Source organism: Molothrus aeneus, chromosome 5 (genome assembly GCF_037042795.1).
Source record: "Molothrus aeneus isolate 106 chromosome 5, BPBGC_Maene_1.0, whole genome shotgun sequence".
Classification (NCBI taxonomy): domain Eukaryota; kingdom Metazoa; phylum Chordata; class Aves; order Passeriformes; family Icteridae; genus Molothrus; species Molothrus aeneus.
This window is the reverse complement of record NC_089650.1, coordinates 69,835,908-69,863,170: the sequence shown is the minus strand read 5'-3', so window position 1 is coordinate 69,863,170 and position 27,263 is coordinate 69,835,908. Positions and strand designations below refer to the sequence as shown.

General features: G+C 52.6%; 1 protein-coding gene across 1 annotated transcript in view; it reads right to left on the bottom strand.

Moving 5' to 3' along the window:
- The window catches only part of SHANK3 (SH3 and multiple ankyrin repeat domains 3), a 122,636-nt gene that overhangs the window by 80,492 nt on the left and 14,881 nt on the right, over positions 1–27,263 (bottom strand). Inside the window, exons 3-10 of the mRNA XM_066551091.1 lie at positions 26,268–26,339; positions 22,152–22,260; positions 19,598–19,749; positions 18,241–18,408; positions 16,548–16,664; positions 14,650–14,727; positions 13,524–13,590; positions 6,653–7,007 (exon numbers count right to left, since the gene is read on the bottom strand). Coding sequence (XP_066407188.1) covers positions 6,653–7,007; positions 13,524–13,590; positions 14,650–14,727; positions 16,548–16,664; positions 18,241–18,408; positions 19,598–19,749; positions 22,152–22,260; positions 26,268–26,339 — 1,118 coding nt within the window. The remainder of the gene's footprint in view (positions 1–6,652; positions 7,008–13,523; positions 13,591–14,649; positions 14,728–16,547; positions 16,665–18,240; positions 18,409–19,597; positions 19,750–22,151; positions 22,261–26,267; positions 26,340–27,263) is intronic.

The following is a 27,263-nucleotide window of genomic DNA, read 5'->3' as shown; positions in this document are numbered from 1 at the left end:
CTCCTGGATCCCGCTCCTGGATCCTGATGCCGCTCCCGTTCCCGATACCGATCCCGGATCCCGAGCCCGCTCCTGATACCGACCCCGCTCCCGGGACCGATCCCAGGAGTGTCGAGCACCACCCGCAATCCCGTGTGGGAATGGGAGTGGGAATGGGAATGGGTGTGGGACCGTGCCACAGCCATCCCGGGACTGATCCCGCTCCTCATCCCGAGCCTGCTCCCGGTCCCGGCGGGGCCCGCCCAGAGTCGCCCCCTGGCGGCCGCTGCTGGCGCTGCCCCGGGGAGGGAACCGGTGCGGAAGTGGGAGCGGGAATGGGAATGGATGTGGGAATGGGAATGGGAATGGGTGTGGGAGTAGGATTGGGAATGGGAATAGGATTGGGAATGGGAATGAGAGTGGGAATGGGAGCGAGAGTGGGAATAGGATTGGGAATGGGAGTGGGAATGGGATCGGGTGTGGGAACAAGACTGGGATGAGAGCGGGATCACATGAATGGAATCGGGTGTGGATCGGGACCGGGATGGGGGCAGCAAAGGGAGCGGCTCCGGGGCGGGGAGGACACGGGGAGGAGGGAGCAGGGAGCGGGACGGGAGCGGGATGGAGAGACAGGGATGGAGAGACAGGGATGGAGGGACAGGGATGGAGGGAAGGACGGGAACAGGAGGGAGGAAGGAGGGAGGGTCCCCGGTTCCCATTCCCGGTACCCATTCCCGGCTCCCGTTCCCGGCCTGGGGGTCCCCGGCTCCCGTTCCCCAGTTCCATATTTGCCCCCACAATTCCATCTTTTTTCACCCCAATTCCATAATTGCCCCCACCCTCCCAAGTTACTGCGGCCTAACTGCGGGGATTGCGGGAATTCCAGGGATTTCGGGAATGCGGGAATTGCGGGAATGCAGGAAATTGCGGGAATCTCCGGGAATGCTCCGGGAGGATCCCTGAGTGCACTGAGGGGGCAGAGCCCCGCCCAGGCACAGCGACACCGGTGCCACCCCTGGGTGCCACTGTCCCCTGTGCCACCCTGTGCCCCAGTGCCACTCGTGCCACCCTGTGGCCCACTGCCACCCTCAGAGTGACAATCTGCCACCACTGCCACCCACAGGGACACTTTGTGCCGCTGTCCCCTGTGCCAGCCTGTGCCCCAGTGCCACCTATGACAACCTGTACCCCAATGCCAGTTGTGACAATCTGTGCCCTGCTGCCACTCACAGCGACGCTGTGTGCCACTGTCACCTGTGCCACCCTGTGCCCCAGTGCCACCCACAGTGACACTGGGTGCCACCACGAGTTGTGCCAACCCATGCCAACCTGTGCCCCGGTGTCACCTGCGCCACCCTGTGCCCATTGCCACCCACCCTGTGCCACTGTCACTTGTGCCACCCTGCGCCCCAGTGCCACTGGTGCCATCCCTGGGTGCCACTGTCCCCTGTGCCACCCCCGTGCCAGTGCCCACAGAGACACTGGGTGCCACTGTCCCCTGTGCCACCTGTGCCCCATTGTCCCCTGTGCCACCCCGTGCCCCAGTGCCTCTCATGCCATCCCTGTCACCTGTGCCACCTGTGCCCATTGCCACCCATTCTGTGCCACTGTCACCTGTGCCACCTGTGCCCTCCTCCTGTGCCCCGGGCTGAGCCCTTTCCCGGCTCCTTCCGGAATTTTCCCTCCTTTCCCAGCTCCGCTCCCTTCTTTCCTGGCGGGCGGAGCCCCAAGAATTCCCGGGGAAAACTGTGGGAAGAGCTCGGCTTTCATCACGAATCCCAGAATTCCAGAGCTCGGAAAAGAATTCCAAGGTCGCCGAGCCCATCTTGAGCCCCCCAAGAGAGCCCTGAGCGGAATTCCAGGAATTCCTTGGACACCTCCAGGGATGGCGACTCCAAAGCTCCCTGGGCAGCCCCTGCCAATGCCTGACCCCACTTCCCACGGGGAGAAAAATTCCATAAGGAAAAAGTTCCACGAGGAGAAGAAAATTCCACGAGGAGAAAAATTCCATCAGCAACAAAAATTCCGTGAGTAAAAAAATTCCATGAGGGAATCTGCCCGGCTGGGGTTGGATGTTTTCCACGGGAGCAAATTCCCGGGCGCTTTTCCAGCGGAGTTTTCCCTTCATCCCCTTTATCTCCCCGCACCAGGAGGCTCCAGGCCCTCGTTCCATGAATCCCGAGCTCATCCTGGATTTCCGAGCGGCAGCCGGATAAATCCAACAGCGGGGATTAAGTGGCTCATGAGATCCCCAAAATTCCCGGTGGATCCGGGATTTCTCCACGCTCGGTGCCCACATCCTCCCGCCGGGATTCCCACGGGATTCCGAAGGGAAAGGGAATTCTGGGAAGGAGCAGCAGCTCTCCCTCCCACCTTCAGTTTTGCGTTCCATGGAATTTTTTGTCCTGGATCGCCTCCATCCCGTTGGAATTCCAGGTGGGATTGATGGCACTCCGTGTCTGATTCCAGGGAGTTCCAGCCCATGGAAGCGTCCGGCTGGGTTTGGGCACCTGGTGGTGCTTCCATTGGGAATTGTCCCATTCCAGGATGGAAAAACCTCCTCGGGAATAAACTTGGAATAAACCCCCAGAGAATTCCCATTCCACGTGGGTGAACGGACCACAATATTCCCAAAAATTGCTTCCAATGCATCCAACGATCCCAAAAATCCAGGACGTTTTAATTTCCGTGGGATTTCATGGGAATGATCAGAAGTGAATTCCAGGGGAAAGATTCTGGGTTTGGTTTAAACAACGCTTCCCTTGAGAATTCCTGGAATTCCCAGAATTTCTGGCTCTGTTTTCCGGGATTCCTGACCCCTCTTTCCCAGAAAAATGAGCCCAAATCCCGGGAAGATCATCCGGAGGGAGCCGTGGGGGCTCATCCTGGGAAAAAGGAGGATCAGGAGGGACCTTTTCCCTCCAGAATTCCATGGCAGAGGCGGCAGCCGGGTGGGATTTGGGATCTGCTCCCAGGAAATCCCAGGGAACAGCCTCGAGCACTGCCAGAGGAATTTTAGGTTGGATATCGGGAAAAAATCCTGAATTGTCTCACAGAATTGGGAAGAATTCCTGCTCTTAGGAGAATTCCTCCCTCCGGGAGCATCCTGGGATTCTCCTTCTCTGCACTTGGACGCGGTTCCAGGATTCCTGACCCTCTTTCCTGGGATTTCTGACCCTGTTTTCCAGGATTTCCAGCCCCTCTTTCCCAGGCTGGTGGGATCTGGGAGTGGCACCCGGAGCTGCCACGAATCCGGATTCAGCCCCAGGGATTCTCACACTTTCCCAGGATCTTTCTCCCAACATTTCTGGGATCGTTTGCCCGACATTCCCAGGATATTTTGCCCAGCATTTCCAGGATCCTTCTCCCAACATTTCCAGGATCTTTTCCCCAAAGTTTCCAGGATGGTTCCCCCAACATTCCCGGGATGATTCTCCCAACATTCCCAGAACTGTTCTCCCAGAGTTTCCAAGATCCTTTCCCTAAAGTTTCCTTTTCACCAGCATTTCCAGGATCCTTTCCTAGCATTCCTAGCATTCCTAGGATCTCTTTCCAACATTCCCAGGACTGATTGTTCTCCATGGGCAGGGACACCTTTCCCTATCCCAGGTTGCTCCAAGCCCCATCCAACCCGGCCTTGGGCACTTCCAGGGGCGGGATTTGACTCCAAACACCACCCGGACACCTGGAATTGCTCCTGGACAAATCCAAACCTCTGCATCCCACCGGGAAATGCTCATGGAGGGAATTCCCGCAGTTCATTCCCTTAATCCAGCAGCAGCAGGAAAAAAATCCCCAGGAATTGCTGGGAATTCCTGGTGTTCCTTTGGATGACAGCAGAGAGGGAAAACTTCCCCATGGATGTGGAAATTCCAAGTTGCTGAAATCTGGGATAAGCAGGGAGATTTGGGGAAGATCCCACCTGGAAAGGAGCAGCAGGAATGAAAGAGGGATTTTGGGATGAGCCTGGCCAGACACATCGGGAATGTTGAGGAGGGATTAAAGTGTTCCAATAATTATTTTGGGAACTCTGGTTGTGTGTCCAGGAGAGTGGGAAAAAAAACGGGAATAAGGAAAACTGGAGGAATTCAGACACTGAATTCCCTTGGGAAAAAAAAAAAACAAACTGGAGCAAACAAAGCCTGGATGGAAGAAACGCGGGATCAGAGGGAATTGCCATGGATCAGTGGGAAAAGGAGCTGATCCCAAAAATCCCGGCTCTTCCCAGATCCAGGGGATGATTCCCTGCTCCGAAGCCTCCCTTCCCAAAATGGGAATATCCAGGATACACCGAGAGCTGAGCAGGAAAATCAGGATGGATCCCAGACCCTTCCTAAATCCAGAGGGCTCCAAAACCCGGGAATGAGGCTGGGATGAATGTAAGGAGTGAAACATCCGGAGGGATGATCCCAGCACGAGGAGCTGGATGGGGAACTCGTGGTGTTGGAGTGGGATTGGGAAGAGCGCGGAGGCTCCGGAGGCTCCGGCACGTGGGGAATGAGTCAGAGTCACGGCCGGGAGGGAGGGAGGGAGGAGGGATCCAGCTAAAACCTGGAAAAACACATGGAAAAGTTCTGCCGGCCCAGCCCTGCTGCTCCTGGGAATGGCTGAGGGATCCCCCTGGAATTCTGGGCACAGCTCTGGAGCAGGAAAAGGGAAGGGAAGGAGCAGGGCAAAAGGGGCTGGAAAACCTCCCCTTGGAACAAAAAAATTGGGACTACACTAAATATTCCTTATATTCCCTGGAAAACCTGCCCCAGAATCCGTTTTTCTCCAGGATTTTTCCAGGAAAATGTGAGAGGACTCTGGTAATTATGGATATCCCTTGCCGTGGAGTGAAGGAGTTTTTGTTGGGAATTAAAACTTCCAAGGTTTTTTTCCCAACCTGGGCTGTTCGGATTGCAAACCTGGGAATTTTTCCTGCCCCAGCTCCATGGAATGAATTCTGTGATCCCTCTATCCCTGGAAAAACCTGGAAATAACAGAGCAAAATGCTCTTTCCTAGGGATATTTTCCCTGCAAAAGGTTGGGAATCACGGAGCCAGATCCAGGAATCCTCGGGAAGTTTGGACAAGGAGTTGGGCAGAGCTGCTCCAGGGAATTTCGGGAACATTTCCAAGACTACGGATTTTAAAATCCCACGCTATTTTTGACCTCCCAATGCTTCCGTATCCCACTCTGGATCTGCCTCCGGCACGTCCCAAATTCCCGAGCTTCCCAAATTCCAAGGCCAGGTTGGAGCGACCTGGGACAGTGGGGGGTGTCCCTGCCCTTGGAATGGGGTGGAATTGGATCAGCTTTAGGATCCTTCCCATTCCAGGGTTCCACAGAATCCCAACAGAATCCTCTGAATCCAAATCCAGACCCCACGGTCACCACAGGGATGTCCCAAAATCCCCGGACACGTTGGGGACACCGGAACTGGTGGCCGTTCCCAATCCCAGGCAAACCAACATTCCCATGGGAATGGGAGGGGCTGGCAGGGATGAGGAGCAGCGGGATAATGTCAGATCCAATCCCAATCCCAAATCCAATCCCAATCCCACCAGAACCACCGGATGCCATATCCACGATATCCATATAATCCACGATATCCACGATATCCATGAATCCATTACGTCCATGGTATCCACGATCCAAGCATGGAATGGCAGGAAAACCCAGAGAAAAGCTCAGGGAAAAACCCAGGGAAAAACCCAAGGAAAAACCCAGGGAACAATGGAATCTGAGTATGGGACAGAGGGGAAACCCAGGGAAGAAGCAAATTTGACGCTGGGATGGATGGAGGGAAAAACCCAGGGAAAAACTGGATCTGACCTTGGAATAGCAGGAAAAACCCATAGGGAACCCAATAATCCACCATAACCCTGCTCCTCATCAGAATCTTTCCCACTCTTCCTTCTTCCCACCCCACATCCCACATTCCCCCAGTCCATGGGATTGCATTCCCAGCTCTAATTCCTTCTACACCCCCAAATCCATGGGATCGCATTCCCAGCTCTAATTCTTTCCACACCCCTTCAATCCATGGGATCGCATCCTTAACTCCATGTATTCCCTTTCATACCCCCTCAATCCATGGGATCGTATTCCCAGCTCTAATTCCTCCCAAACTCTTCCAATCCATGTTATCCCATTCCCAGCTCTAATCCCTCTCCCATTCCCCCCCGTCTATGGGATCCTTTCCCACCTCTAATTCCTTTCACACCCCAATCCAATCCAATCCAATCCAATCCACGGGACCGCATTCCTAACTTCATTTAACTTCTCCCACACCCCAACCCAATCCATGGGATCCCATTCCCATCTCTGACACCTCCCACACCCCAACTCAATCCATGGGATCCCATTCCCATCTCTGACACCTCCCACACCCCAACCCAATCCATGGGATCCCATTCCCATCTCTGACACCTCCCACACCCCAACCCAATCCTTGGGATCCACTCCCAGCTCTAATTCTCCCCACACGCCCCCAATCCATGGGATCGCATCCTTGACTCCATCTAATCCCTTTCACACTCTCCCAGTCCCCGGCATCCCATTCCCACCTCTGCCCCCTCCCACACCCCAACCCAATCCATGGCATCCCATTCCCACCTCTGCCCCCTCCCACACCCCCATCCCAGTCCCAGTGCCAATCCCCGGGATGCCGTTCCCGATGATCCCGTACCTGCCCTTCCCGCGGCTGCTCCGGCGCAGCGAGGGCGCCTCGGCCTCCCTCTCCTCCTGCACGCGCTGCAGCGAGGGCGAGCGGCTGTGGGCGCTGCGGGCGCCGGCCAAGCTCCCGTCCCCCATTCCGGAGCCCGCCATTCCAGCGGCCGCCATTCCAGCGGCCGCCTCCTGCATCTGGACCAGGAGCTGGGGCGGGAGGCTCCGCAGGGACGGCACCGGGGAGTAGGAGGCGCGGCTCTCGGCCTTCAGGTTGTTGTCGCTGGCCGAGCGCTGGAGGAGGCGCGGCGACGCCAGCCCGCCGGAGCCGAGGAGCCGGCGGCGCTTGGTGTAGCTGGGGGTTTCTCGGAAAGGCACTGGGAACGGGAAAAAAAAACCACACCGGGAAATGCGGGATTAGGTGTTGGGAGTTGCGGGAAAAGAGCGGGGAGAGAGCGGAGGGCGTGGAGCTGGGGTTTGGGAAGAAGGCTGGGAGTTTCACGGCGAGGCAGCGGGATTGGGAAACGGGAGGATGGGATTAGGTGGGAATCTTGGGCTGGAAAAAATGGGGATATGGCATTAGGTGGGAATTTAAGGACTAAAAAAGATGGGAATTGGGGATTAGGTTTTGGGAGGGCAGTTGAGGGAAAAGATGGAAGAGAGCGGAGGAGAAGGTTGGGAATGGGTGTGGAGTTGGGTTGGGAAACTTCCAAGAAGTTTCTTGGAAAGGCAATGGAAATAAAAAATGGGAATGCGGGATTAGGTGGGAATCTAAGGACTAAAAATGATGGGAATATGGGATTAGGTGTTGGGAGTTGTGGGAAAAGATGGAAGAGAGTGAAGGAGAAGGTTGGGAGTGGGTGTGGAATTGGGTTGGGAGTTTCTTGGAAAGGCAATGGGAAATGAAAAATTGGAAGGTGGGATTAGGTGGGAATTTCAGGCCCAAAAAATGGGATATGGGATTAGGTGGGAACCTAAGGCCCCAGAAAGATGGGAATACGGGATTATGTGTTGGGAGTTGTGGGAAAAGATGGAATAGGGTGGAGGAGGTGTGGGACTCAGGAGGAGAAGGTTGGGAATGGGTTTGGAGTTGGGTTGGGAAGAAGGTTGGGAGTTTCTCAGAAAGGCACTGGGAATAAAAAATGGGAATATGGGATTAGGTGGGAATCTAAACACCAAAAAAGTGGGAATGCAGGATTAGGTTTTGGGAGTGCAGTTGTGGGAAAAGAAGGAAGAGAGTGGAGGAGAAGGTTGGGAATTCCCATGGAGCTGACTTGGGAAGAAGGGAATGGTCTCCCAGTTTCTCTCCCAGCACTGGAAATCCATGGGATCCAACCATGGATCAGGGCTGGGAAGGGTTTGGAAGTGGCATCTCAGGAAGCTCTGATGGACCAGGACAGGGCCAGTGGAATTCCCAGCAATCCACATCCAGCTGCCACTGGGATCGACACTTCCACAAATCCCGGCTGCTCCTCCTATTCCAAGTCCTTATTCCATAGCTCCAGGGATGTGCCAAGAGAAAGATGGGAATACCCAACATGTGGAATAAATCACCAACGACTCCCTGCCCTGAATTCCCTCCCAATCCTTGGGAATGACGGGAAAAAGCGGCCTCCCAGATCCACCTGGAAGTGCAAACTCCGGCTCCACCGAGGGACCAGGAGTGGAATCCCCATCCTGGAAGGATTTCAGTGGGATTTGGTGACATGGATCAGTGGTTGCCTTGGAAGTGTTGGGAATTCTTGGATTCAATGTCTTAAAGGACTTTTCCAGCCTGAACAATTCCGCGATCCGCGAAACAGATCCGGATGTTCCGGAAAGGGATGAGGTTCAGCTGTGGGGCCCCTGAACTCCAAACTTCCAGGAAAATGGGATTTTACAATATTTTGTTCAATGAGCTCGTTCCCATCCCGAAGTTTAACATCCCTAAAATTTGTCCGGCGCCTGTGGCAAAATCCAGCGGGAAATCCGGAACCGGCCGCATCCAGCCCATTCCTGCTGCCAAAACATCGGGAAAAACACGGATTGCTCCAGCTCTGAGCCGGAACAGGGGACAAGGAGCAGGGAATTCCAAGCCCTCTGGATTCGGGATATTCCCAGAGCTGCCATTCCAAGGGCACTGCTCCCATGGCACCTTCCAGAGGTGAATCCCGAGGATGCTCCGAGGCCACCAGGAGAAGGAAAATCCTGGGATTGGGAAGGAGCAGCCCAGGCTGGGCACGGCCATGCTCGGAATATTTTCCCGAGGAATATTTGAGGTTCAAAGTCCGAGGATTTCAGGCTCCTGGAACTCTTCCCGTTGCCGTGGCAACGCCCGGCGTTCGTTCTCCGATGAGTTCCAGCCTCAGGTGTGGGAATTTCTCCCGGCACCAGCGGCGCCTCCCGGATCCTGTCGGCGCCCCCTGCCCTCAGCGCCCACCGCCATTCCCAACGCCCTCGGCCATTCCCAATGGGAAAACCGGACCAAAATTGTGGAATTTCGGAGCCAGAGGGGTTGGAAAAGCCCTGCCAGACAATGGAACCGAACCGATGCAAGGCCACCACTGATCCGTGTCCCCAAGGGCCACCAGCAAGGACGGACGTCCCACCAAGGACATCCCGGTGGGAAAATTGGGACAAAACGATGGAATTTCGGAGCCAGAGGTGTTGGAAAAGCCCTCCAGGGCCATCAGTCCCAACCACTGCAAGGCCACCACTGATCTGTGTCCCCAAGGGCCACCAGGAAGGATGGACGTCCCACCAAGGACATCCCAACGGGAAAGCCAGAGCAAAATTATGGAATTTCAGAGCCAGAGGGATTGGAAAAGCCCTCCAGGGACATCAAACCCAACCAACACAAAAGGGCACCACTGATCCGTGTCCCCAAGGGCCACCAGCAAGGACGGATGTCCCACCAAGGACATCCCAATGGGAAAGCTGGACAAAACAATGGAATTTCGGGGCCACATCCCATGGGAAAGCCGGACCAAAATTATGGAATTTCGGAGCCGAAGGGGTTGGAAAAGCCCTCCAAGGCCATCAAACCCAACCAATGCAAGGCCACCATTTGCAAGTGCCACCACTGATCCGTGCCCCCAGGTGCCACCAGCAAGGATGGATGCCCCACCAAGGCCATCCCAATGGGAAAATTAGGTCAAAATGATGGAATTTCGGAGCCGAAGGGGTTGGAAAAGCCCTCCCAGACAACGCAACCCAGCGACTGCAAGGCCACCACTGATCCGTGTCCCCGAGGGCCACCGGAAGAGCGATGTCCCACCAAGGCCAGGCGTCACCCAGGCACGGGACACATCTCCAGGAGGTGTTTCACCTTGGACGCCATCACTCCTCACAGAAAATCCCCGGAAAAAAATCCGGGAAGCGAAAATCCTGCCTGAAGAACTTCCCAAGAGGGAACGGGCTCAAGCTGTGCCAGGGGAGGTTGGGGTTGGATTTTTGGGATCATTTTTCCATGGGAAGGGTAGTCAGGCCTTGGCGGGGGCTGCCCAGGGAGGTTTGGAGTTGCCATCCCTGGAGTTGTCCGAGGAATTCCTGGATGCGGCACTCGGGGCTCAGGCTGGGCTTGGACTCAGTGACCTTGGAATTCTTTTCCAGCCTCAGTAACCCCGGGATTCTGGGATTCCAAACTGTCTGGGAGAGCACGATGATGATGGTGATGACGATGAAGAAGGAGAATCACCAAAGTCCAAACTCCAGGAGCCAGAATCAGGACATTCCCAGACTCCTGCCAGATTCCCAGTTTAGGGAACACTTCCTCATCCCACCCCCCTCAATCCACATTTCCCAGTGGGAAAAGGGACAGAAAGGGAGGGAAAGGGAGAGAGGGTGGTGGTGATGATGATGATGATGGTGATGAAGAACCACCAAGCCTGAATTCCAGGATCCAGGACCAGGACATTCCCAGATTTCCAGTTCCGTGGAATATTTCCTCATCCCATCCTCCGGAATTCACAATTCCCACTGGGAAAATCCCGGGAGGGAGATGACAAAGGAACAAAACTCGGAGCAAATTCCCACAATGAGCTCCGGATATTCCTTCCCACACCTTTCCCAGACTTTATTCCAGGTCTGTTTACCGAGTTTCTCCCGGCACAACGAATCCCGTCCGTTACCATGACAGCGCCGCTCGGAGCAGCCTGATCCCTGTTTTCCAAAGGAAAACACGGATCCCTGTTTTCCAAAAGGGGTCTGGATGCTCCCTGAGGGGAGCGGGACACACCCAAAGCTCCCTGAGGAATTCTCAGCCCGGAGATGCTCCAGAGGCTCCTGAAAATTCCTGGCAGCTGGAGGAAGGGAAGCGCAATCAACGCTCCGAGGTTTGTTTGGATTCGCTGCTTCCATGATAATAAATATTCATGGAAAAGCACGAGGAGTGCAAATGTCTGCTCGCTTCCAGGCCGTGATTCCATTTTAATCCTGGAAAATTCCAGAGGGAAGTGGGGAAGGAGCCTGGAATGGCCCGCAGGGGAAAAGGGGAAAAGCGTTTCCCAAACTGTAGAATTCCCACATTTCCCACACTACAGAATTCCCAGGGCACTTCCCTGCCTGGAGAATTCCCACATTTCCCACACTAGAGAATTCCCAGGACACTTTCCAAACTGGAGAATTCCCACAGTACATCCCAGACTGGAAAATTCCCACAGCACTTTCCAACCTGCAGAATTTCCAGGGCTTTTCCCAGACTGGAAAATTCCCGCGGAATCTCCCAAACTGGAGCATTCCCGAATCACCTCCCAGACTGGAAAATTCCCACAGCACATCCCAGACTGGAGAATTCCCCATGGAATCTCCCAACCTGCAGAATTCCCAGGGCATAGCCCAGACCAGAAAATTCCCATGGAATGTTCCAAACTGGAGAATTCCCACAACATTTCCAAGAATTCCCAGAAATTTCCCATGGCATCTTCCAAACTGGAGCATTCCCAAGTCATCTTCCAAACTGGAGAATTCCCGGGGCACTTCCCAGACTGGAGAATTCCCAAATTATTTCCCAAAGTGGAGAATTCCCATGGAACGTCCCGAACTGGAGAATTCCCAGGGCAAGAGGGAAAAGGAAGTTCCAGCCCTGCAGAGCACTCTGGATCCCAAGGGAAATGTGGATGAGCCTGGAATTCTCCTGGGAAGTTCCCACCCCTTCCCCTCCTGCACTGGGATCACCAAACCCCACCTCAACCCAGCCCAGCTTCCCACTGGGAATTCCACAGGAAAACCCCTCCGCGAGCATCATTCCAACCCCAATCCCACCAAATTCCTTCCTTATTCCCGTAAAACCCTGGGAAAAGGACACGAGCAGGAGCCGTCCCCTGCTCCAACAAAATTCCTCAGCTCCTGCTGAACTTCCAAACCCCAATTCCCAAACCAAATTTTTCCAAACCCAATTCTTCCAAACCCCAATTTCCAAATCCCCATTTCCAAACCCCAATTCCCAAACCAAATTCCCAACCTCCAATTTCCAAACCCCAATTTTTCCAAACCCCCATTTCCAAACCCAATTTCCAAACCCCGATTTTTCCAAACCCCGATTTTTCCAAACCCCGATTTCTAGCCCCAATTTCCAAATCCTAACTTTTCCAAATCCCAGTTTCCAAACCCAATTTCCAAACCCCAGGAAGCTCCCGGCCACGGGCAGGACCATCTGGACCTGCTGCTCGGGTTGGAATTAGTTTGGAATTCTTCCCTGACCTATTTTTTATCCGGAGCTGATTCCCAGACTTTCCATTGCTCCTGACAGCTTTCCGTGCTGGTTTTCCTGCGTTTTTTTTCCAGGGGAAATCATGGAGATGCTCAGTCCCAGGTGCAGATCCCAAGGGGAATTTAGGCCGGACCTTTGGAGGTCGTTTATTCCCAGACTTTTTTCTTGGATTAATTCCATGACCTTGCAGGCAAAGGAGTTCTCAAGCTCTTCCCAAAATCCTTCCCAACTTTTCTATCCCACCCCCCGTTCCCAATTCTGGCTATCAGGAATAGGGAACTGGGGAAAAAAAAATGGGAGAAAGGATTTTTGGGATTGAGCCAAGCTCAATTCCTGCTGCAAATTCCGGAAGAACCGAACCCTGTTTTCCTTAATTTCAGTGTTTTTATGGAATTCCAGGAATCTGGGTGGGAAAGGACCTTAAATCCCATCCAATCCCACCCCTTCCCACGAACCCCGGGCTGCTCCAACCCTGCACATTAGGGGGATCCAGGGGCAGCCACGGGGAATTTTCTGGGAATTCTGTGCCAGTCCCTCCCAGGCAGGAATTTTTCCCTGAATTTTTTTTCCAGCTGCTGATCCCGTGACTCTGTTCCTTTGTGCTGAGGATTCCCACTGCTCCTACCATTGGCAGCCCTGGATCCGTAAATTCCTCAGGATAATCCAAGGATAATCCAAAGGAGATGCAACAAGTGTGGATTTTATTCCTGATCCAAGCACACTTTTCCCTGGAACTTCTCCCACGGGGACATGGGAAGGACAGGAAAGGTGACCCCAAGGACCAAAATTCCCAAAATATTCCTTAAAAAAGCAAATCCAACCAGAACAACACCCACTTTGCTCCTATTCCCAGAGGATTTTCCCTGCTTGCCCCACATCCCAGGATTCTGGGAATGAAATCCCTCAGGGATGCGAAAAGAGAGGAAAAATCAGGATTTTACAGCAGAGCAAATCCAGGATAATTCCACAGTCTGGGAATGTCAGCAAGGCTGGAAAAAACAGCCTGGATCCCATAGGAATCTCTCAGACACTTCCAAGATCCAAAGTGGCAGCAGCTTCCATGAATCCAACACTGGGAAAATCCATGGATGCAACACCAGGAAAATCCATTAATCCTCCCCCCACCCCCACCACTCCATCCCTGGGATCCACAGGAAAGGAAAAAAAAAACAAAAACAGGAAAACCAGGAAAAATCCAACTCACCAACATCGGACTCTTTGTGGGTTTTGATGATTTCCGCCAGCTCAAAATTCCCTGCAATGATGGCCACCTGGAAAAGAGCCGGGAAACCGGGATGAGCGGCTCCGGAGCGTCCATATGGATGGGAACAGCTGCTTCCCGAGGGGGGAAGCCAAGGATTCTCCTGCCTCGGATCATCCGGGAATTCTGAGGTGCCAACGCCTTCCCAGGACAGTGGCCGGAGCGAGTTTGGGTGGCCCTGGCTCGGGGACAATCCCTGTCCTCTGGAATCCTCAGATTCCAGCCAGGAATTTATCCCAAATCCTGGAATGGTTCCAGGGTGTTGGGTTTGGATCCTGGGTAAAATCGTGGGATCTGGAAGAGTTTTGGGATCAGCCAGTCCGGCTGGATGTGTCACTGGATGCGTCCCCAAGGGCCACATCCAAAGGATTTGGGGACATTTCCAGGGATTGGGAATGCCCTGGGCAGCCTGTTCCTGATGGGAGGGGATTTCCCAGCAGACAAATTCCCAAACCCCCAAATCCCCAAATCTCCAAATCCTCAGATCCCCAAACCCCCAAGTCCTCGAGCCCCCAAATTCCCAAATCCTGAAGTCCTCAAGTCTCCCAAGTCCCCAAATCCTCAAGTCCTCAATTCCCAAAGTCTCTAAATCCTCAAATCTCTAAATCCTGAAGTCCCAAAATCCCTGATTCCCCAAATCCCTCATTCCCCATTTCCACAAATCCCTAAACCTCCAAATCCCCAAATCCCCAAATCCTCAAACCTCCAAACCCCTAAATCCTCAAATCCCCAAACACTCAAATCCCTAAATCCCAAAATCCTCCAAGCACTCTGCTCCTTTTCCAAGGATTCTCCTCCTTTTCCCAGGATTCCCCTCCATCCCAAACATTTCCATCCCAAAAAACAACCACATCTTCCCCTTCCCACTTCCGTATCCCACAAAACCCCCACATTCCCATCCTGTTTCCGGAATTCCATGCGCTTTTCCCTCGCTCCTGCCCTGGCACTGAACGCTCACCCCAAATCCCGCCCCGGTGGGACAAATCCCACCTGGAAAAATCCCTGGGTATGTGACAAGCTTCCCAGGCATACCGGGAAGCTCCATGGGATTCCCGGGAATTCTGCTTACCTGGAATGCCGTCTGGCTGTTGTAATTCCGGATTTCCTTGCTGGCGCCTCGGAAGAGGAGAACCCTGGCACAGCTTTCCTGGGAAAAAAAAAACCAAACCAAACAGGGAAAAGGGGAATTAGACCAGGATTGGGAGCAATCCAGAGCCAGGAAATTCTTTGGGAAGAAGGAGGATGAGCATTCCCTAAGGATTTGGTATTCCTGACCCTAAAGGGAGCAAGTCATGGAATCATGGAATTCCAGTATGGATTGGGTTGGAAGGGATCTTTGGGAGCACCCAGATCCAGATTCCAAGGATTCTGTCCATTTTCCAAGGATTCCTTTGCTTTTCGAATGATTCTGCACTTTCTCCTAGGGAATGGTGAGATCTCCTAGGTTTCTCTTCCCTCCTGAAGGATTCTGCCCCTTCTCCCAGGATTTTCCTCATTTTCCACGGATTCTGCTCCTCTTCCAAGGATTCTCTCCCTTTTCCAAGGATTTTCCTCCGTTTTCAAGGGTTCTGTCCCAGCGAAACATTTTGGGAATGGGATGGATTAAGCCATGGAATGCTCTCTTGGGAAATCCCAAACCAGGCTGGGGCTCCAAGGAGGAGCAGCCTCATCCTGGGACAGGGAGGGATTTCACCTCTGGATTTGGGAATGGTGAGATCCAGGAGTGTCCCGGGCTGATGTCACCTCCCCTGCAGTGTCCCCTGTCCCAAAATCCCCTGGATTCAACCCTGGGACCCAAACCCTGGAGCTCCGAGGAGGAACAGGCTCATCCAAGGACAGGGATGGATTCCACCCTCTGGATTTGGGAATGGACAGCCAGGAGTGCCCCACTGTGGTGCCACCTCCCCTCAGTGTCCCCTGTCCCCAAATCCCCTGGATTCAACCCTGGGACCCAAACTCTGGAGTTCTGAGGAGAAACAGCCTCAAACAGCTTTACCCAGGGACAGGAATGGATTCCACCCTCTGGATTTGGGAATGGTGAGATCCAGGAGTGTCCTGGGGTGGTGCCGCCTCCCCTGCAGTGTCCCCTGTCCCCAAATCCCACAGATCCCACCATGGGATGTTCTCCTGCAGGACACAAAATCAGGGGCTCCAAGGAGGAACAGCCCCAGCTTGGGACAGGGATGGAATCCATCCCTGGATTTGGGAATGGTGAGATCCAGGAGTGCCCCACTGTGGTGCCACCTCCCCCCCAGTGTCCCCCGTCCCCAAATCCCCTGGATCCCTGGATTCAACCCTGGCACCCAAACCCAGGAGCTCTGAGGAGGAGGAACAGCCTCATCCTGGGAGAGGGATGGATTCCACCCTCTGGATTTGGGAATGGTGAGATCCAGAAATGTCCCAGGCTGATGTCACCTCCCCTCAATGTCCCCTGTCCCCCAACCCCCTGGATTCAACCCTGCGACCCAAACCCTGGAGCTCCAAAGAGGAACAGGCTCATCCAAGGACAGGAATGGATTCCACCCTCTGGATTTGGGAATGGACAGCCAGGAGTGCCCCACTGTGGTGCCACCTCCCCTCAGTGTCCCCTGTCCCCAAATCCCTTGGATTCAACCCTGGGACCCAAACCCAGGAGCTCTGAGGAGAAACAGCCTCAAACAGCTTTACCCAGGGACAGGGATGGATTCCACTTTGGAATCCATTTGGATTTGGGAAGGGTGAGATCCAGGAGGGTCCTGGGGTGGTGCCACCTCCCTCCCAATGTCCCCTGTCCCCAAATCCCACAGATCCCACCATGGGATGTTCTCCTGCGGGACACAAAATCAGGGGCTCCAAGGAGGAACAGCCTCATCTTGGGACAGGGATGGAATCCATCCCTGGATTTGGGAATGGTGAGATCCAGGAGTGCCCCACTGTGGTGCCACCCCCCCGCCATGGTGTCCCTGTCCCCCTGTCCCCCTGTCCCACCTGGTTGTAGAGGGCGCAGATGTGCAGGGCGGTGTTTCCTGAGGCGTTCTGCGCCGCCATGTCGGCTCCGTAGAACAGGAGGTGCTCCAGGTGCTGCACGTGCCCGTAGCGGCAGGCCTGCTCCGGAAAACACGGAAAAGCGGGAATCAGGGACACGCGGGAGCCCTCCCCCCAAAAAAATCCCCCTCTGGATTCAGGCAGGGAATCTTCCATTCTGTGGGAATGGGTGTGGCTCCTCACTGCTCCACCTGGACACCCGTGGGATAAATCAGCTCTGGGTCAATGGGAAAAGTTCGGATCATCCCATATCCGGGATCATCCTGGAGGCTCCTCCAGCTGGGTGGTGGCACGGGATGAACTCAGCGCCCCAAATCTCTGGGAAATTGGGATGTTCTCCTCCAGGTTTGGTCCATCTCGGGATTCAGGGATCAGCCAGGGAGGATGGAAGCAGCAGGGAGGGTTGGATCCATAAACTGGGATCACAGGACACATCCCTGGGTTTCCTATCCCCAGCTGGGTGTTGAGGGAGATATTCCAATGGGATCCCATCCCTCCTTCTCCCAAAGGATTGGGAAGCACAAAGCTTGGGATTCCCAGCTCCCAATCCAAGTGTTTCTCTAAGTCCCCTTGTGGAAAGGGGATTCCATGTGGAAAACAGGGATAGGCACAACTGGGATTTGGATCTGGGATCCCAAAGCGTTCCCCTTGGAGCCAGCCATCCTTTGGCAAGATCCCAACCACCGGGAGAGGCCGGAAAATCTGGGATGGAGGCAGAGCTGGCCCCATCCAGCCTTCAATCCTGGCTGGGATTGATGGGACAACCCCATCCATGGACAGCATTCCCAGAGTCCATCCCTCAGTCCAGGCATGGAATGATCCCATCCACGGGCACCAGGAGAACATTCCCAGTGTTCAGCCTTCAATCCTAGGGATCGGACAACCCTATCCATGGACAGCATTCCCAGAGTCCAGCTCTCAACTCCAGGCATGGAGTGATCTCATCCACGGGCACTAGGAGAACATTCCCATACCAGGAGAGGTGGGGTGGATCCCATCCCACCTGGTGGATCTCCATCCATGGCACCAGGAGAACATTCCCGCAGCCCAGCCCTAAACCTCAGGCATGGAATGATCCCGTCCATGAGCACCAGGAGAACATTCCCATGGCCGGATCCCATCCCTGTGGATCTCATCCCCACAGATCGCGCCATGCCTGGTGGATCTCCATCCACTGGCACCAGGAGAACATTTCCATGGCTGGATCCCATCCCACCTGGTGGATCTCCATCCATGAGCACCAGGAGAAGAACATTCCCGCAGCCCAGCCCTAAACCTCAGGCATGGAATGATCCCATCCATGGGTACCAGAAATACATTCCCGTGGCCGGATCCAATCCCTGCGGATCCCCTCCCCTCAGATCCCGCTGCACCTGGTGGATCTCCATCCATGGCACCGGGAGAACATTCCCGCAGCCCAGCCCTAAACCTCAGGCATGGAACGATCCCGTCCATGAGCACCAGGAGAACATTCCCATGGCCAGATCCCATCCCACCTGGTGGATCTCCATCCATGGCACCAGGAGAAGAACATTCCCGCAGCCCAGCCCTAAACCTCAGGCATGGAACGATCCCGTCCGTGAGCACCGGGAGAGCATTCCCGTGGCGGATCCCCTCCCCGCGGGTGCCCTGGCACCTGGTGGATCTCCTGCCAGCCGTTCTCGTCCACGCAGCCCAGGCGGGCGTAGTCGTGCAGCAGCAGCTCGCAGCAGTAGGGGTCCCCCCCGACCATGGCGCTGTGGTACAGCGGGGTCAGCCCCCGGCTGTCCTTGTAATCCGGGGATGCTCCCAGATCCAGCAGCGTCTGCCCAGGAAACAGGGAACGGCCCCATGGGAACGGGGAATGGCCCCCTTGGGAATGGGGAATGGCCCCTTGGGAAACAGGGAATGGCCCCTTGGGAAACAGGAACGGTCCCTTGGGAATGGGAAACGGTCCCCTTGGGAATGGGGAATGGTCCCCTTGGGAATGGGGAATGGTCCCATGGAAACAGGGAATGGTCCCTTGGGGAGGGGGAATAGTACCTTGGGAATGGGGAATGGTCCCATGGGAATGGGGACATCCACTTGGGAACAGGAACACACCCTTGGGAATGGGGAACAGTCCCATGGAAACAGGGAATGGTCCCTTGGGAATGGGAAAGGTCCCTTGGGAATGGGAAACAGTCCCCTTGGGAATGGGGAATGGTCCCCTTGGGAATGGGGAATGGTCCCATGGAAACAGGGAATGGTCCCTTGGGAAGGGGGAATAGTACCTTGGGAATGGGGATGGTCCCTTGGGAATGGGGACATCCACTTGGGAACAGGAACACACCCTTGGGAATGGGGAACAGTCCCATGGAAACAGGGAATGGTCCCTTGGGAATGGGAAAGGTCCCTTGGGAATGGGGAACATCCCTTTGGGAAGGGCTGGGATGAGGGAATCACTTCATGTCCGTGGGGAACTGGCTGGGGAGAGGGCTGGAGGGAAATGAGGGGAGGGAAGAAAGGAGGGAAGAAAGGAGGAAAAATCTGGGAAGGGGAGACGAAAAGGGACGGAAAGAGCAGAAGGAGGGAGGGACAGAGGAGAAAAGGAAAATCCAGGAAAGGGGAGGGAGAAAAGGAGAGAGGGAAGAGAAAGAAGGGAGGGAAAGGAAAAGAAGGGGAAAAGGGAAGGGGAAAGGGAAAGAGGGGAGAGGAGAGGAGAGGAGAGGAGAGGAGAGGAGAGGAGAGGAGAGGAGAGGAGAGGAGAGGAGAGGAGAGGAGAGGAGAGGAGAGGAGAGGAGAGGAGAGGAGAGGAGAGGAGAGGAGAGGAGAGGAGAGGAGAGGAGAGGAGAGGAGAGGAGAGGAGAGGAGAGGAGAGGAGAGGGAAAGGGAAAGGGAAAGGGAAAGGGAAAGGGAAAGGGAAAGGGAAAGGGAAAGGGAAAGGGAAAGGGAAAGGGAAAGGGAAAGGGAAAGGGAAAGGGAAAGGGAAAGGGAAAGGGGCTGGAATGAGGATGGCAAACCCCGGCACTGACCAGCAGGGCCGCGTGATTCCGGCACCTCACGGCTTTGTGCAGCGCCGTCATTCCCTCGCGGGTGCGGAAATCCAGGTGGGCTCCGCCGTTCCGGAGCGCTTTGATCATCTCGGCGCTGAGCTCCAGCTGCGCCGCCGCCGTCAGCGGGCACTCTGGGAGGAGACGGGAATGCGGGAGACCCATGGAATGCCCACCCATGGGATCCGCTGGAATGCGGATCTCACTTCCAGCTGGAAGCGCCCACCGAGATCTCCTTGGGGTTTGGGATCAAATCCATTGGAATGGGAACGGAGGCCAAATTTGGGAGATGCTGGCTCCCAGGTATTCCCAAGGGTCTCCTGAGCAGCAGGAGTGGGAATTGGATGGAAAATTCCAGGATTAGACAACAACAGCAAAGCAGCCAAAATATCTCAGGAATGGGATCTTGGGAATGGGTTCTTCTCAGCCCCTTGGGAATTCCCAAATCTGGTGCTACCAATGGAAAAATCCTCATCCTGGGATAAGGGGTGGATTCCAATCAGGAGAAGCCTCTGGATGCTCCCAACTTTTCTTGAGGTTGTTGCTACAAATCCCACAGATCCTGCTGGGAATTCCAAGAATTCCAAGATTCCCTCATTCCCTTGGGATGCACACGGGACTCCCAGAGGAGAGTGGGAATTGTATAATTTAAGGAATGCCATGGGATTGGGTCTGGAAACCCCATGGATACAAAAGGGAGAAGGAAAGTCTGGAATTCCATGTCCACGGCCAGTTTGTCCCAGCAGGAAATCATGGAAAAAGGGCTGGAATTAAGGAATGCCCAGGATTCAGAGTGGAAAGGGGATCAGGCCTTGGCGGGGGCTGCCCAGGGAGCTTTGGGGTGCCCATCCCTGGAGGTGTCCAAGGAATTCCTGGAGGTGGCACTCAGGGCTCTGGTGGCGATCGGGCCCGGCTTGGGCTCGGTGACCTTGGAATTCTTTCCCAGACTCAATAATTCCATGATTTGGAGAAGGGACATTCCAAGGTCATCTCATCCCTATCCCTGGGATCATTCCCACCCCGTTCCAAGGGCAGGGACAATCCCAGCATCCCAGGCTGCTCCAGCCTGGCCTGGGGCACTGCCAGGGATGCAGGGGCAGCCCCAGCTGCTCTGGCAATCCCAGCCCAGCCAGGAATTCCTCATTGCCAAGATCCCATCCCTGGCTGCCCTCTGGCACTGGGAGCCATTCCCTGGGTGCTGTCCCTGCAGGCCTTGGCCCCAGTCCCTCTGCAGCTCTCCTGGAACCTCTGGAATGTGCTGGAAGCTCTCCCTGGAGCCTCCTCCCCTCCAGGGAACATTCCCTGTTTTCCAAGCCTGGCTCCAGGCCCCTTTCCCTCCCCCATTCCCAATTCCCGCAGCAATTTTTCCCCTACACCATTTCAGGGATTTTGAATCCTCCTTTGTAATTCCAACGTTTCCCTGGGCTCCTCTCCCTCTCCCACTGTCCCTCGTTAAATATCCCTCGTTAAACATCCAAGGATTTTTTCTTCCCTCTTTTCTCCGGCAAAATCATCCCTGGGGTTTGGCTTTCATTCCAGAACAATGGAAACTTATCCCGGATCTGGGGTTTTTTTTTTTCATTCCCACTTTTTCAATGTCCCCACAGGCAGCAACTGTGAATTTTTGGGGCTTTTTCATCCCTTTCAAATCCCGGGAATCTTTCCTGGAATATCTTCCCAGCAACTGCAAAATGGGAACAGCCTCAAACAGGGCTGGAATTGCTTCCCAAGGTGGATTTTTCTGTATTTTTCCATCCAAGAAGAGCTTGGAAAATGGGAGTAAATCCTCGGCACAGCTTAAAACCTTCCCCAGAATCCATTGAAATGAAGATTCCCAAAGTTTTGAATCCATGGGATCAGCTCAGGGGATTTTAGGGCTCATCCCAGTTATTTCCAGCCCATGAACGGGATTCATCCCTGCAGAGGAAGGTTTTCCCAATATTTTTCATCCCAGTTATTCCCAGTCCATTTATGGGATTAAATCCTGCAGGGAACCATTTTTCCAAGCAGGATTTTCCACTTTTCCATGGGGAGATTCTCATGGGATCCCCAAGGATCCACCCCCAAAAATTCCAACAGGAAAAGTACTGGCTTATTCCCGCCTCATTCCCACCCTGCTCTTCCAGCATCCAGCCCAGACTTCCTGGGAAATGCATGGGAAGCCAACCAACATTCCCAAAAAAACCCAAAGCTCCCAATCCAGGAATTTCTGAAAGATTCCAATCCCTCCATCCAACAGCAGCTTGGATTGGAAACGGGAATGGGAAGGGAAAATATTCCAAGAGGAGAAATGTGGGATCGCATCCCAGTGAACCCCAGAAGGGATTGGGAAGGGAAGAGTTGTCCCTAGGGAATGCCATACTCCCAAAATCCCCTGAAAAGCGGGAATTGCACCATAAAACCCCAAAAGACAACTGGGTTAGAGCGGGAAAAATTCCAGAGGAAAGCCTGGAGGAATTCCAGGAAGGAATTGGGAATGCTGAGCTGATTCCCTGTGGGAAGCGCTCCCAAATCCTGAGGAGAACGTGGAACTGACCTCCGGTGTCGGGATCATGGAAGTTGGGATCCAGCCCCTTTTCCAGCAGCCGGCAAACCTTCTCCGAGTTCAGCATCTGCACGTATTCCATGAATTTCTTCAGGTTCGCCTGGATTCGGGAAAAACCACCGCGTTAACATCCCGAAATTCTGGGAAAAGTCAACAGGGGAGCATCCCCATCCCAAAAATCCAAAGAAAATCGGGATGGCAGGACTGAATTCCATCAGGATGGGACACAAATCCACGTGGAAATGTCAGGAACCGAGGGGAAAATTTGGGAAAACCCCAAGGAAACTGAGAAGTTGAAGCTGGATTTCACATCCAAGGAAAAAATTCCAATTCCAACATTTGCCACCTTAATTCCATATGGGAAAATGATTATTTTTAGGAGGGATGAATTCCAAAAATGCCGCATTTCCATATTTATTTGGATGATTTCCAGTTGGAAAATTGGGAAAAAAACCTTGGAAATGCCAAGCGGGATGAGGAAAAGGTTTGGAAGGGAATTTGGGAATTCTGGAATGGTTTGGGTGGGATGGGAGCTTAAATCTCATCCCATTCCAAGGACATGGAGTCCTCCCACAATCCCAAATTATTCCAACAATTCCAGGGATGAGGCAGCTGAAGATTCCTTGGAATTACCGGATCATCCCATGGGAATTCAGGCTGCTGGTGCCTCCCCTCTATCCCAAATTTCAGGATTGGAATTTGGTTCCCCCAGGCTGAATTCCCAAAGTTTCACCTTGAATTCCCAAATTTTGGGATTTTTCCTGTTCTTTCTGGCTGGATGAAGGCATTATTAAATTCCCAGATTCTGGGAATTGCTGAGGCAGGAATAGCTCCAGTGGGAAAATCCCAGCTCCCACGTTCCCAGATTTCTAGACTTTTCATTGGAGGATTTTTTGGGAGCTTATTCCAACCTGGGAAAAGTCCTGGAAAATCCCAAGAGCTGGAATTCAGGCCGGCCGTGCCCTTGGAGCAGGGAGAGGCCGGAGCAAATCCATGGATCCGCCTCCCGCTTCCAGGCAGCAGCAAATGGATTCATTGATCCCACAGAAACAGGGAATTATGGATTTGCTGCCGTGCCGGGACAACACGGAGCCTCTGGAATTGCACAGCTCCTCCCAGTGGGAATCTCCAGAGCCACGGCACCGGGAATCCTGGAATGGTTTGGGGTTTGGGTGGGAAGGGACCTCAGATCCCATCCCAATCCCGTTCCATTCCAAGGGCAGGGATTCCAGGAAGGGTCTCCTTTCCCTTTTCCATCCCCAACTTCCATGAAAATCCCTCGGGATGGATTCTGAGCCTCCTTGATCCCAGAATCCCAGAATGGTTTGGGTGGGAAGGGACCTCCAACCCCATCCCATTCCAATCCCACCATCCCAGGCTGCTCCAGCCTGGCCTTGGACATTCCAGGGATGCAGGGGCAGCCCCAGCTGCTTTGGGAATTCCAGCCCAGCCAGGAATTCCTTCCCAAAATCCTACCACCAGCTCCCTTTCCTAGGGAATCCCATCCATCCCTTTGAATCCCAGAAAATCCAACCTTTCCCTGCCCGAGGAACCAGACAGAGCCACAAATCCCAGGAAAGTCCCACCCCGGGACACAGAGGCAGCACCTCGGCTTTTCCAAGGAAAACCTCAATATTAAACACATGAAAGAGCAGGAATTCCCAGGAACTGAAGGAGAAATTCCCTGGATTTGAAGGACTGAAGGATAAATTCCCCCCCAACAGGAGCTGAGGCAGGAATTTCCAGAAACTGAAGCAGAAATTCCCTGGATTTGAAGCAGAGACTCCATAAAACTGCAGCAGGAATTCCCCAGGAACTGAACCAGGAATTGAAAAAAAAAAAACCGAAGCAGGAATTCTCAGAAACTGAAGGAAAAATTCCCAGAAACTGAAATTCCCCCAAAACCAAAGCAGGAATTGCTAGAAACTGAAACCAGAATTCCCCAGCTCCCGAACCTCACGGAATCTCCGTGCTGAATTCCAGCCATTCTGTGGATGACCCCATTCCGGGAATGATCCCTGCCCATTATCCCAATATTCCCAGGGAATCTCCGTGCTGAATTCCAGCCCCATTCCCGGCTCAGGGAACGATCCCCAGCTCCAGGAATGATCCCTGCCCGTTATCCTGATGTTGCCATGGAATCCCCGTGCTGAATTCCAGCCCCATTCCCAGCTCAGAGAGTGATCCCTGCCCATTATCCCAATATTCCCAAGAAATCCCCATGCGGAATTCCAGCCGTTCCCTGGATCACCCCATTCCGGGAATGATCCCTGCCCATTATCCCAATATTCCCAGGGAATCTCCGTGCTGAATTCCAGCCCCATTCCCGGCTCAGGGAATGATCCCCAGCTCCAGGAATGATCCCTGCCTGTTATCCTGATGTTCCCATGGAATCCCCGTGCTGAATCCCAGCCGTTCCCTGGATGACCCCGGCCCATTATCCCGATGTTCCCATGGAATCTCTGAGCTGAATCCCAGCCCTTCCCTGGATGACCCCACTCCGGGAACGATCCCTGCCCGTTATCCTGACGTTCCCCCGGATCCGGTACCGTTCCCGAGGCTCTCCGGGTGTCCCGGTGTCCCCGCGCCAGCCAGGATCCCATCCCTGCTCCCGCTCCCTCTGGATCCAGCTCCAATCCCAGCCTTTTTTCCCGGGAGCTGCTCCAATCCCAGCCTTTTTTCCCGGGAAAGGTCGATCCGCGCCCGCATCGCTCCAACGGGCACGGAATGAGGATGGATTGGCCGGAATTGTCCCTTTGGCTCCTGTCTGGCATTCCCAAATTACCAAGGGACTGGAAAAGGCCAAGGATTCCCACGGAACCCCACAGTTTCTGGAAAAGCAGCAGCCCAAGGAAGAGGGAAAGGGGAAAAGCAAAAGGGGGGAAAAGAAGGGAAAAGGGGAAGGGGAGGAAAGGGGAGGAAAAGGGGAAAAAGGAGGGAAAAAGAGAAAAAAGGGGGAAAAAAGGAGGAAAAAAAGGGGGGGAAGGGGGGGGAAGAGACAAAAACGGCAAAGAAGGGAAAAGAAGGGAAAAAAAGAGAAAAAAAGAGAAAAAAAGAGAAAAAAGGAGAAAAAAAGAGAAAAAAAAGAGAAAAAAAAGAGAAAAAAAAGAGAAAAAAAAGAGAAAAAAAAGAGAAAAAAAAGAGAAAAAAAAGAGAAAAAAAAGAGAAAAAATAGAGAAAAAAAAGAAAAAAAAGAGAAAAAAAAGAAAAAAGAGAAAAAAGAGAAAAAAAGAGAAAAAGAGGAAAAAGAGAAAAAAAGAGAAAAAAAGAGAAAAAAAGAGAAAAAAAGAGAAAAAAAGACAAAAAAAGAGAAAAAAAGAGAAAAAAAGAGAAAAAAAGAGAAAAAAAGAGAAAAAAAGAGAAAAAAAGAGAAAAAAAGAGAAAAAAAGACAAAAAAAGACAAAAAAAAGACAAAAAAAGACAAAAAAAGGAGAAAAAAAGGAGAAAAAAGGAGAAAAAAGGAGAAAAAAGGGGAAGAAAAAAGAGGAAAAAAAGAGAAAAAAAAGAGAAAAAAGAGAAAAAAATGGGAAAAAAGGGGGAAGAAAAAAGAGAAAAAAGAGAAAAAAAGAGAGGACAAGAGAAAAAAAAAGAGTAAAAAAAGGAGGAAAAAAAAGAGAAAAAAAAGGAAAGCTCCTTCCCAAAATTCCACGGGCTTTGGACAAGTAGCCAAAGGAAAAGGGAAAAGGGAGAAGGAAGATAAATCCGTGATCCCAGATTTCAGCACCCCACGAATGCTCTTCCAGCTCCATCCCACCCCATGGAATAAAATCCAAGGAATTCTGGATAAAACCCAATAGAACCCAATAAAATCACGGTGCCAAAACCGCTCCTGTTCTGACTTTGGCACTGGGAATGCTGGCATTCCTTGGGATATCCTGGAATTCCAGGGCTGGAGGGGTTTCCCAGGGTTCTCCAGGTGACTTCCACGGGAATTCCATGGGGATTCCAGGCTCACTATCGCTCCCATTCCGGTTTTGGTGCTGCCTTGATTGACTGCTGGCATTCCTTGGGAAATCCCGGAATTCCGGGGCCGGAGGGGTTCTCCCGGGGGGTCTCCTGGGGTTTTCCATGGGAATTCCTTGGGAATCCCAAGGGATGGGGGCTCACCTTGGTGTGCAGCTTGGCGAACTGCTTGTCGTCCAGCAGGGGCTGGGAATACACGCGGCGCTTGTAGCGGAACTGCCGAGATAAGAGATAAGGGACTGATAAGAGATAAGGGACTGATATCATCTAACAGATAAGAGATAAACGTGAGATAAGAGAGAGGAGATAAACAGAGACAAGAGATAAGTGGATATGAGATAAGGGACAAGAGATAAGAGAATATTTCATAAGATATAAGAGATGAATGGAGATAAGATATGAGCCATAAATGAATATGAGATAAACTAGATAAGAGATAAGAGGTCAACAGAGATAAGAGATAAGGGAAAAGAGATAAACAGAGATAAGAGATAAATGAATATGAGATAAAGATGATAAAGACAAGGTAAAGATAGAGACAAGAGAAGTGATAAGAGACAAAGATAAGAGATAACAAATAAATATAAGGGTTAAGAGATAAAAAAGATAAGAGATAAGAGATGAATGAACATAAGATAAAAGTACAGACAAGTGAGGAAAAAGACACACAAATGCAAGAGGGAGAGATAAGAGATAAGCTGTAAGAATAGATAAAAGAGGAGAGATAAAATAATATTAGATAAGGGAGGAGAGAAAAAAAGAGATAAGAGATAAAGGAATATGAGATAAAGACCATGGAGAAGAGATGAGAGACATGCAAAGCTAAGAGATAAGCGGGAAAGATAAGATATAAAGAGAGATAAGAGAGGAGACAGAGGAGATAAGTGAATTTGAGATAGGGAAAAGACAGAAGAGATAAGAGACATACCAAGAAAAGAGACGAGATAAACAGATGTAGGAGATAAGAGATAAACAGAAATAAGAGATAAGACGTAAATTTATTTAACTTGATACGAGATAATATATAAAAGATAATATGAGATAAACATAAGAGATAATGGAGGTGCAAAGATAGGATGTAACAAGTAAATGGAGATAAGAAATGAAATAAACCGAGATAAGAGAGGAGAGATAAGAGAT